At 38.4% G+C, this 12,510-nt stretch overlaps 1 protein-coding gene across 1 annotated transcript in view; it reads left to right on the top strand.

Moving 5' to 3' along the window:
* The window catches only part of PLD1 (phospholipase D1), a 201,881-nt gene that overhangs the window by 101,632 nt on the left and 87,739 nt on the right, over positions 1-12,510 (top strand). Inside the window, exons 12-13 of the mRNA XM_051983176.1 lie at positions 2,799-2,880; positions 11,212-11,322. Coding sequence (XP_051839136.1) covers positions 2,799-2,880; positions 11,212-11,322 — 193 coding nt within the window. The remainder of the gene's footprint in view (positions 1-2,798; positions 2,881-11,211; positions 11,323-12,510) is intronic.

Raw genomic sequence — 12,510 nt, 5'->3', positions numbered from 1 at the left:
TATTGCTGGGTTGTTATTGTTCAGTTGTGTTCAACTCCATTTGGGGTTTTCTTGCAAAGATACCAGAGGGGATTGCCATTTCCTTCTCTGTTTTATTTCATAATGAGGAAACTGAGGCCCACAATGCTAATGACTTGTCTAGGTGACACATACAATTAATAAATGTCTCAGGCCAGATTTGAACTCATGAAGATGAGTCCTCCTGACTCCAGGCCCAGTACTACCCACTGTACTATCCAGCTGCCCCATTATTAATGGTACTTTTTATATATTGGTACCACAAGTGTGATCCTGAGTTTAGGAGATTCTTTCCTTAAAAGGAAGTTACATTTGTATGTTTATATGTTTTCATATCATCCTTTTTTGCTCATGTGTTGTTTTCTTTAAACATAACCATATGTATACTCATGAATTTGCTGGTCAAAAGGCATCTATTTTTTTATTCTTTTAACTTAAGTAAAAGACTCCCCAGTTTTTCCCTTTCCACTCCCCTGCCCTGACACTCTAAGATAACAAGTAACCTGGCAGAGTCATTCTCAGAATATGTATTAATGTCCAAGCTGAGCAGATTGACCATCCTATGAAAACCATTACTTCTCAGTGTCCCATCTTAAGGTTAGTTATGGGAACGAGCCCATCACAGGTCTGTCCTCATACAACAATATCTGTGTCTGAGGATGCTGAAGGTCTTGGAAATGTAGTAAGGTCCAGTGTCTTTAGAAACTCCATGTGCTCAGAAATGAATCTGTGTGGCCCTGATCAATTAGTGCTTGTAAATCTTCAAGAACACTTGGAGAGAAGGGGTTTAGTAGATAATGATATCAGAAGTAGAGCTTGTTCTCCACGAGCCAGAGCAATCCAGATTCAAATTCTGGTTGCCAAAGATTCATCTTTTGACCTTTGTGTGGCTGGAGATACTGCTATCAGAGACAGCCAGTGGAGGAAAGGAGCCCAACAGGCCCGCGGCCATGTCCTTCAATCTGGAAGCACCTCAAGAGGCCTTGGCAGCGTTCAAGCTCCCTAAAATCCAGAGTCATTTGAGATCCTGCCAACTGTGATTCATTTTTTGAAGTAATGTATATTCTTCAATAAACCTGACTGGAATAAACGTGAGTTATACACTAGTATTTCACCTTTTAGTGGCATTGAGGTAGTGCTTAACACAAAACAATTCATTTAGAGAGCACTTGATACAAAACATTGGGAAATGAGCCTGATAACTCATCCAGTGAGCCTGATAACCTATGCAACTCTTCGAAGATTCTCTCCACCATGAGTCATATACCATAAGAGACTCTTGAGTGGGAGAGAGAGTGACATGTTTAATTCAATTCAGTATTAGACAAATATGAGATCTCAAGCACTGCTAGATACCAAGAATTCAAAGAAAAATGAAATAATCCATACCTTGCCTAGATTTAATAATAAGAGCTTGCCAGATTTGTCAACAGGGAATCATAACTTCATGAAGTTTATGTGAAAACTAGATTTATTACAAGAGAAATGAACATGCATCATCATCATTGTTGGTCCTATCATTTGTTATCCATGATGGTCATTACCTCTTCAGGTCAGCTGAGAAAAGCCTGCTTGGTCATAGCAATTATCCTAGAAACCATAGACCCATCCATATTATTCTAAAATCCTTTTTTGGGATGTTATATGGGGTCTAACAATGAAGTAACAATGTTATTTTTTATTGTTGTTGAGTGCTGTCTGACTCTTTATGATCCCATTTGGGATTTTCTTGGCAAAGATACTGGAGTGCTTTCCTATTTCCTTCTCTAGAAAATTGAGGCAAATAGGGTTAAGGGACTTATTCAAGGTCACACCAGTAGTAAGTATCTGAGGTCAGACTTGAACTCATGAATGTGAGTCTTTCTGACTCTAGACCTGGAGTTTATTCAACCTAACTGCCCCTCTTTAAAAAAAATATACACAAGGTAAATCTTCTCTGCTATACCCTATACTTCTTATTAAATAAATGAAATTCTCTTTGGACAAAGATTGGGCCATTATGCTATCCATAAATTTTTATAGTTCAATAAAAATAATTTATTACTATTAGAATTTATTATTATTACTTATTATGAACCAGACACTGTGCTAGGTACTGTAGATATAAGTGCAAAAAATGAAACAATCCCTACACTCAGGGAAGAATGTTCAGATAATCATAATCAACACTTTTGTCTTTAAGAATTCCTAGTTTGAGAAAAGATTATTTGTTGAATTCTCAAGGGTATTTTGGGATTTGTATTTGTATAATTTCTTGGATGTTAGTTTATGAAAAGTAGAGAGCTTTGAGCATATAATTCCAGTTCTGGCTAATTTCTTTCTAGGCATTCAAAAACTCCTTAATGTTTTGCAACCTACTAGGATGTGTTGAACAGCTTCTACCATTTTTTTTTCATAATCTTTGTTCCTCAATAAATTTGACTTCTTATAACCCTCATGAACTTATAACCCTTCTCTAAGTTCTATTGGCCAAGACCTGCTCCTGAATTCCCATGATAAATATATACATTTATCCTAAATAAATACATATTTCAACTGATGCTTGTTTGGTGCCATGCTATTAGATGAGTACATTTGGATGTCATTCATGCCATGTCTTTTGATTATACTATTTTAAAAAATATATATTACTTTTACTACATATGGACCAGACTATTTACTAATCAAGGGAAAGATAAGGATGAATTTGCTTTTGAATTTCTCTCTTATTATTGAGTCATAAGCAGAAGTCAATTTACAGATCATTTGAATAACATTGGGACTATAATTTATGATTTTAGGTTGAGCCCAGAAATCTTCCTGAAACGACCAGTGGTGGAAGGAAATCGTTGGAGACTAGATTACATCCTCAAACGGAAAGCAGTAAGTACTTGACAGATATGTTCCCACCTCCCACCAAAAAAATATCCTATTGCTTTTTAACATAATCTTACCTAGTACTTTGTGGTGCTATGATATTTTCTGCCTGTGAACCCCTTCCTGGAAAATCAAGTGACCCCTCTTTCTAAGATCTCCATCTTTCTGAGGTTTTTTGCACACCAAAACAAAATCACTTCCTGGTAGCCAGCCTGTTGGGAACAGGCTTCTCTGAATTTAGCTAAGCTGGTCTTCAGACACCTGTTGAATCTTCCATCTCCATAGCCTTCCCTGAAATATTTTTCAGCTTCGTAAAACCTGTGACAGTTCATGTTCCCCTGACGTGGCCTCCCAGAAGCCAGGGTCACCATTAAGCCGTGAGGCAGCATTGGGGTAGGGCATTAGTAGAGAAATATAATCATCCCCCTATTTTTCTCATAATTTATCAAAAAGCAATATGCTGCTTGTTCACAATCTCATTCTCATAGGGCTATTTTTCTCCATTAATGTTTGACTCTATGGAATGAATCTTTTATAATGCATTCCATTAACAACTCTTATCCTGTCAGCTGTTGTTACAATACCAAGTCCTAAAGTACAATGGAAATTTCTCGTCCAACTGAAAAACTTTGCAACAAGCCTTAAGGAACCTCTTATGCAACCCTTTCTATTTTAGAGATAAGGAAACTGAGGTCCTTGGTACTTGACTTGAGCTGCCTGGTGCACATCCATTAGAACCTGGACACAATAATGCAAGAAAGGATCCCAGAAAATTATCTTGGAATGATAGAACATGAGGGGAAAGTAGAAATAGAAAAAAATCAACTGATTACTTCATTGTTCCCTTGGATCACACTTATTTTTAAGCCTGAAAAGAAATTCACGGACCACTACCACAACACATAGGAACATTATTGTCAAATTTTGAAACCCCCAGATCAAAGAGAAACTTTTACAAGAAACAAGAAAAACAATTCAGCCATGCTAGAGCTTTGATTAGATTTGTATAGGACTTATCGGCAGCCATAATAAAAGACCATCAGTTGGAATCATACCTACTGACAATCAAAACAACTAGATCTGCTGCCAAAAATGTCAGATGCAGCAAAAGTATCTATAATATTGAACAAGAAAAAAAAATGGACATTCAACCAACTTGCAGATTTTCAGGACTTTTCTTCAACCAAATCCAAACTTAATAGAAAATTTAACATATAAGAGCCAATATCAAATGGCAATTTCAAGGAACTCAACATGGAGGAATTGTGTATTTTTTTTAAACAAAGGAAATGTATATCATATGTTTAAGATTGACATCAACAACAAGATAGCTCAAAAAAAAAGATTAGACAGAGTTAAAATAAAAATAATAATCATGTTATACAAGTGAGGTGTGGAAGAAGAATAGACACAGAGGCATTAGAGGGGGAAAGAGGACTTGTAGTTTTGAAAACCTATTCACATCAGGAACGGGTTAAATAGGCAATACTACATATATACTATGAAGGGTATAGCTGCCTCCAAAATCTATAAAGAAATAAGGGGGAAGGGCAGACAGAGAAGCAAAGAGTGAGGGAAGAAGACAAAGGAAGGATCCATGGGTAGGGGGATATTAAATAATAGCAAAGCAAGTTAAGGAGCATAATTAAAGCAAAGAGTCAGCAGGCCCAGGAAAGATATAGCTATGTATATTGAGGGGGGAAGGTGTATGTATGTGAATGTATGTATCTACATATGTATACATAAAAATACCCTTTCTTAATTATAGACTCATTTGGGGTGGTGGAGGAATGAAAGGGAGAGAAAGAATAAAGTAAAATGATTGAAATGTGGCTGGAACATATTGGAAAAGAGCAAAATAAGATGTCTCCCATGTTCACCATATCCATCTCTCCACAGCTCTCCCTAGGTCTTGTGTTTGTATATTTCCGTTGTTGGTGGACTCATGGGCACGTCTATTATGTCAGTACCATGGCTTCTCTTTGCTCCTTATGGCAGATATTCAGGCAGTGACAGTGACCAATGCTGATCATCCTTTATTATTCTTTTCATGTAAATCCATATCCTCTGAAGCTCGTTGTTATTAAATTGCCGATAATGGCATAAATCTCCCAAGGAAATGGTGATTTCATTAGATTAATTTCCCTTGTGATGCCTTGGTCTCCTTGTCCTTTTTTTTTTTTTTTTTTTTTTCCATCTAGCCTGGCCCTGGCAACATCTGGATCATCAATTTTTAAAACTGAATTGACATTTTCATACACTCATAAACACTCGTCATTTAAATAATTTAGCACCTGAAAGTCAAATCCATGAACACTAAATCCATGAACTTCTGCAGTCATAGGAGGATATTTATTCTTGTGCTAATGGGCCCCAGGGTCTCTGAAGCTGATAGATATGGGCAACCGTTGATATCTGAATAGACCTGGTCTTTGATGGGATAAGTTCAGAAGGCCTTGTTCGAACTTCCAGTATTCCTGTGTTTGTTCCACCGGGTCTGTTTTTCTCCCTCATCCAGAATCTACTTAGAGCTCCAGTTACTCTATTTTGTTTAATAAACATTTATTAAGCACCTACTAGTGCCAGATACTGGGGATGCAAAGACAAAAAGGAAGAGAGAGCTTACAGTCTATGGGAGTTATTGGGGTAGAAAGGGATACAGATAGATAAGTAAATATAAGACATAAAGTAAATACAAAGTAATATAAAGTGTAGGAGGAGTACTGATGGCTGGGATGTCAGGAAAAAATAAAAGAAAAAAATTTTAAAAAAATTTTACAAAGGAAATGTATATCATATAGTTAAGATTGACATCAACAATAAGATAGCACAAAAGAAAGATTAAGACAGAGTTAAGATAAAAGTAATAATCATGTTATACAAGTGAGGTGTGGAAGAAGAGACACAGAGCCATTAGAGGAGGGAAGAGGACTTGTCGTTTTGAAAACCTATTCACATCAGGAATGGGTTAAATAGGTAATACTACATATATACTATGAAGGGTGTAGCTGGGATGTCACTGTGGAAAAAGTGGAAAAAGTGGCCTTTGAGCAGAGCATTGAAGAGACCTAGAATTCCAAGAAGTAGACATGAAGAAGGAAGGCATCCTAAGTGTGTATCAAGGGGAGTCCTGCTTGGGCAGAGGGATAGAGATGAGAGATGGAGGGCTGTGTTTGGGCAATGGTTGCTAGTACAGAAGTTTGACTGAAATTGCTGCTGCCTTTCAAGGGGGAAAAAACCATCAAAACAGAATTATAGGGAAGTGGGACAGGGGGAAGAGCCCTGGAATCCAAGGACCTGAATTCAAATCCTACCTTTGACAATCACTGCTCATGTGACTTTGGGGAGAATCAATTCGTTTTCCTGGGCCTGAATTTGCTGACTTGTAAATGAAAGGCTCGGTTGCAAAGTGGAGTCCAGAAGACTCATGTTCAAATATGGCCTCAGATGCTTTGTGCTTCTGTTTTGTTATTGTTACTGTGAAGGTTTGTCAGAAATATTTTTGCGTCTAAATAACTTTTATGAAATTTACTTTCGATTTATTCCTTTTCATTGTTCCCTTGGATTACACTTATTTTTAAGCCTTAAAAGGAAAAAAAAAAGTATGGGTGATGTGGTGCAATGGGTAGAGAGCGGCTGTTGGATTACAAAGACCTGGATTCAAATCTGCCTCTGCCACACTTAAGCTGTAGGCATCTGGGCAGTCACCTAATCTTTCATGCCTCAGTCTTTCTAGCTCTAAGAAGGGGATAACAATTCTAGTGTTGGTAGTTGTGAAGTTGAAGGTAATACTTAAAGCATTAAATGAATGTGAGCCATTAATAAAATTCATATCACTCATTTAAGTAATTTCATAGAACTTTAATTTTGCACCCATCATCTTCTTATTTCACAGTATATATAATAATATTTATAAAATTCAACTTTTCTATAGCTCTCTAAGATTCACCAAGTGCTTTCCATCCATGATCTCAGCCCATGATGGAGATATAAGAGTGAGAATTAGGGGCTACTAGGTGGTGCAGTGGATAGAGCACCAGCCCTGAAGTGAGGAAGACCTGAGTTCAAATCTGATCTCAGACAATTAACACTTCCTGGCTGTATGACCCTGGGCAAGTCATTTAACTCCAATTACCTCAGCCAAATAATAATCATTTAAAAAAAGAATTATAACTAAAATTTGCACAGTGATTGAACACTTGCAAAAAGACAGGCCAGTTGGATTGTAGACTGTGTGATGGGAATAATGTATAAGAAGATGAGAAAGGCAGAAAGGGGCTACATCATGAAGGATTTAATATTTGATTCTAAAATATAAAACACTGCAGTTAATTGAGTTAGGGCTGGGACTGGGGGAAGGGAGCAGTGTGTGACATGATCAAATCTACACAATTTTTCATCTATGGGAATGGAGGAAGAAGTAGAAGGGAGCTGAGAAAATTACAAAAAATGTAAATGTATATTTACAAATAGAGAAAAAATTAAAAATAAATGTAAGGTAACATAAGGTCTCTCCCATTTGAAAGTAAACTTCCTGGAAGCAGGAACTATTTTTACCTTTCTTTATATCCTTTGGGTTTAGCATAGTACTTAGCACATACTAAGAGCTTAATCAAATTTTTTCCCTGATGCAATTGGGGTTAAGTGACTGCCCAGGGTCACACAGCCAGGAAGTGTTAAGTGTCAGACCAGATTTGAACTCAGGTCCTCCTGACTTCAGAGCTGGTGCTCTATCCATTGTACCACCTAGCTGCCCAAGCTTGACCACTTTTTATTGAAGAGAAAGAGGAAGGGAATAAGCATTTAGTCAATGCCTCCTGTGTGTTAGACACGGTGCCTAACCCATTGACATATATTTGCTCCTCACAGCAATTCTCAGAAGTAGGTGCTAGTGTTAGTACCTCTGTTTTACAGATGAGGAAACTGAGGCAGGCAGATTAAATAGCTTGCCCAGGGTCACATAACTGGAAAGGATCTGAGATTAGATTTGAATTTGTCTCCCTGAATTCAGGCTCAGTGCTCTAGGTTCTGTGATGCCGCCCAGTGGTCTTTGTTGTTAATTCATACTTGGTGAGGAGTCTTGAAGGGCTTCATGAGCAAGTCACTGGGACTGGGCTGCCCAGTGAAGGGAGGAAGGGATTCTGCCCCATGGAGGCGATGAGGGAGCATTGGACCCACCCAGAAAAAAGGCCAGATAGGATTTGACTCTAGATACTTAAATGAGAAGTAGATATAAGGGAATGGCACCAAATTGTGAAGGGTTTCACCAGTGCAGTCCCTTTTGATGAGGACCAGGAAGGTCATTCCACTGACTTAGCTAGGAAATGGCCGAAAGGAGATTCAGCCTGAGGGTTTCTAAACCCTGAGTCAGCCTTCTTTCTCCTCCTCTATAATGAAATTTAAAATTCAAGTTATTTTGCTCCTTTGGTCCCCTTATAACCCATCCTCCAATGCTGGGGGGGAGGGGAGGAGGAAGGTTGTAATTTTTTGTGCTCACAAAAAATCCTTAATGTATGAGAATAAAGTAAACAAATAAGTTAATAATAAATTAAATTAAGCCCTCAGCATAGATTATGTCATGGAAAAAAAAGAAAGAAACAGCACGAAGCATCCTTCACTTTAGTTTATAGTTTCAGTGTCTGGCTTTGTAGTCAGATTATCTCAATGAGAATCTGGATTCTGCTACTTCCTGCCTAAATTCCTTAAGCTCTCTGGGCCTCTGTTTCCTTATCTGTAAAGTAAGGGAGTGGGGACTAGTTGCTCTCTAAAATTTCTTCCAATCCTAAATAAAATAAAATAAGTTTCTGCCAACCCAAATCCCTCTAATGCTGGGAATATTGGAATATTCTCCTTCTTATCTCGTGAATTCTTTTGACCAAAGTGGGAGTACAGGAAGCTGGTAGCATATTAATTCATTGAGTCAGTTCTCCCAGAATTTTGTCCCATGATAGACCATGTCCAGGCTGACTCATGATTTTGTGCTTTCTTACTGTTTAACCATTTTATTTGTTGTTGAATCTTTTTAGTCTCCTTTGTGCCCCTTTAGGGGATTTCTTGACAAAGATCCTGGAATACTTTGCCATTCCTTGTCTAGCTTATTTTATAGATAAGGAATTGAGGCAGATAGGATTAAGTGACTTGCTCAGAGTCACACAGAGAGTATCTGAAGCCAAATTTCAACTTGTTCTTCCTGATTCCAGAGCTAAGCTTTAACAACTGCACCACCTAGCTATTCCTAACCATTTTATAATTTGGGGGGAAAAATATTCATTGTTCAAAAATTAGTTCTGATTGGTACAAGTTTTCATGTTGCTCAAGTCCAGGAAGCCTATATTTAGCCCACAGATCCCCAAGTTTGGAGTTAGGAGACTTGGATCAATCAATTAACAAGTATTCCTTTAAGTGTCTCCTGTGTCCCAGGCTCTGTGGTAGGTTCTGGGAGTTGCAGTACAAAGAGAAGGACTTTGCATTCTATGGGGAGACAACATGTCCCTATAAAACTCTGATGCAGTTTTGGGGAGACTGACCCCTCTCCATAGAGAGAAGGACCCCCTTGGAGAACAGTTCATAAACTAGGAGATATCTTCTGGAAGACCAGTAGAATTTCCCCTCATTTAGAGGAGAAGGAACAAGAGAATTAATTAGTTAAATTAAAAGTAATTAGGGGAGAGGTGCCTTAGCAGCTGTGAGTATTTAAAGACGGTCTCATGCAGAAGCTGATATTTGAAGTGGATCCTAAAGAAAAAGAAGAATTCTGTATGGCTGCCGAGGGAAAGAGGAAGGGCATTCTTTTTATGGGAAGGCAACCACCTTTGCCAAAGCTTGGAGATGGGAGTTGGAATTCAAGTATGAGGGTCAGTGAGAAGGACAGTTTGGCTGTTTTGTGTCGTGTGGTATGATTCCTGAGAATGGGAAGACAGGTTGGGGTTCGGCTGTGAAAGCCTTTACAGAAGAATTTTTATTTTCTCTTAGATGTGATAGGAAAATCCTGCAGTTAATTGAGAAACAGAGCCACATCACCAAATTAGAGTTGTAAAAAAAATCACTTTGAATTGGACTGGGGAGAGGTTTGAGCCGAGGAGGGCAATTAGGAGGTCCTTGCAGTGTAATCTAGGCAAGAGGAAGCAAGGAGGGCTTGAACTAAGCTTGTGGTCCTATGGTAAAGAGAAAGAGCTGGAGGTAAGAGATTTTATGGAAGAAGAAATGACGTTTTACTTTGTTCAGTTTTTGTTTTAACCATGTAAATATATTATTTTTGGATAATTAGTCTCTTAATTTTTATTCATAGAATCTTCCCTCCTTTCCTTTCTTCCATATTCCTTCCCTTCTTCCTTCCTTCCTTCCTTCCTTCCTTCCTTCCTTCCTTCCTTCCTTCCTTCCTTCCCTCCCTCCTCTCTCCCTTCTTTCCTTCCCTCCTTTCTTTTTTCCTCCCTTTCTGCCTCTTTCCCTCCCTTCCTCCCTTTCTCTCTTCCTCCCTTCTTCCCTTCCCTTTCCATGCAAAACTTCTCTTGAGAAGCTAGCAATATTGAGCATGATTAAATGCATCAAAGGTTCTCTTACTGTCACTTTGCCATGCTTGAGAGCAAATCTGAAGCTTGTCTGTATATAGTTCTAAGTGAACAAAGAAACCCAAACCAGTCATCTGAATCTCTGTAAAATTTTAAATGGTAAATATCCCTCAAAATGACCAAAGGCAATAATGGCTACAGGCACTAGAAGCCCACTCAGCTTGGGTATTCATCCTTCTTGACTTTATTAGTTACTCTGCTTCCTTCAGCTTCTCAGTGGGATAACTAGATGAAGACTGGTAGAAAAGATTCTTTCCTTCAGTTCAGTTATTTAACTCAACATTTATTAAGCACCTACTAGGTGCCAGGTACTAGGGACGTAAGAAGATTGAGGCAGTCTTTGCCCTCAAGTAGTTTGTGTGCTACTGGAGAAATAAAATGACTTGTACATATAAATAAATAATAAAATATAGATAAATTAAAAACCAAGCAGTGAGTGAGGAGGATGCCAGTAATAAGGAGAAGTGGGGAAAAAAATTTGAGATGGGTATGGCATTTAAGCTGAATACTGAATGGAGTAGAGATTCTGGGAGGTTGAAGTGAAGAAGGAGAATATCCCAGGCAGGTAGACAGCCTAGGCAAAATCATGGAGGTGGGAAATGAAATATCATGTACTGGAAACAAGAGATTGTCACTTTACCTGGAACTAGTGTGGATGGGGAGAGAGAGGTTGGCTTCTGATGGCCACAGCCTTTAAATGATCTGAAGAAAGAGACTTTCCACTGACAACATTTAACCACCAGGTATTTTTCTTTTCTCTCTTTAACAGCAACAAGGGGTGAGGATATTTGTGATGCTCTACAAAGAGGTAGAACTGGCCCTTGGCATCAACAGTGAATACAGCAAGAGGACCTTAATGCGCCTGCACCCCAACATAAAGGTCTGCAATGGGAACTGAGGGGCTTTTTACACTTACACGGGAATCTAAAGCACTTCTCTGGACCTTTTGCATCAGGCGTTATTAAGAGCACCGTGTATGTTCAAAAAACAAAACCCTGAAAATTATTTTTGTTCAAAAAGGAGAGGAAGGCAGCATGACACTGTGGAGAGTGATCCAGCCAAAAAGCCAAGATATCCTAGATTCAAATCTTGCCTCTAATATCTATTTGGCTCAATGACCCGAGGCAAATGACTGAATCCCTTAGTGTCTCAGGAAGGTCTCCAAGAGTGTAAATTGCCAAAAAGATGCTTACATGCATTAATAGTGGAAGTTTACTCCCTCGAGAGTTCACTGGATTAATTAAATCACAACTCCAGTTGAGAGATAAGGAGGAAGGGAGGGAGGGAGTGGAGTAGGGAGGAAGAGAGAGCGCATATTATGCCCCAGTGTTGATGGAGCTAACTCAAAACTGGAAGGAGCCTTAACAGACCACTTAGGCCAAACTGTATCCTGACAAGGTTGCCTCCATTTCATATATAACGAATAATCATCCAGCTTATATTTGAAGACCTACACTAAAGGATGGATGGATGGATGGATGAAACAGATGAATGAATGATTAAATGGATATTCGAAATAGGCATTTATTAAGCATTTACTAAGTATAAAGCATTGTTCTAAATGCTAAGAATGCAAAAAGAAAATTGAAATCAGTTCTGCTGTCAAGAATCTCACATTATAATTGGAGAGATAACACATTTAAGGAAGTTTCAACTGCAAATTAAGTACGAGTCCAAGGCTCTGAGGGTAAGTGGCAAAACTAATGGTAGGATTGTCACTCACAACATCCCAAAGCAGCCCATACTATCTTGTAAAGGAAAAATATGTTAAGAATTATTTTTTGATATTAAACCTTATTGTGCCTTTTTATGATTGCCACCTATTTTAAGAAGCCACTTGAGTGGCTTGGGAATTGCTAATATGTTCCTAGCATTGGCAATCATTCTTGATATATTTTCCACTGGATGAATTTAAATATCAGTAACAAGCCTCCATATGTGGTTAGGATGATCAAAATGTACCTTCTGGCTGATATTCTCATGGCAAACAAGTCATCAGTTAAAGAAGGTTCTCCAGAAAGAAGGTCAAAGAGGAACCCCGTTAGAATGAAGAAATCTCTTGGCATTT

This window comes from Antechinus flavipes, chromosome 3 (assembly GCF_016432865.1).
Source record: "Antechinus flavipes isolate AdamAnt ecotype Samford, QLD, Australia chromosome 3, AdamAnt_v2, whole genome shotgun sequence".
Lineage (NCBI taxonomy): Eukaryota > Metazoa > Chordata > Mammalia > Dasyuromorphia > Dasyuridae > Antechinus > Antechinus flavipes.
The sequence above is the reverse complement of the archived record's forward strand: the minus strand, read 5'-3'. Positions and strand labels throughout refer to the sequence as shown.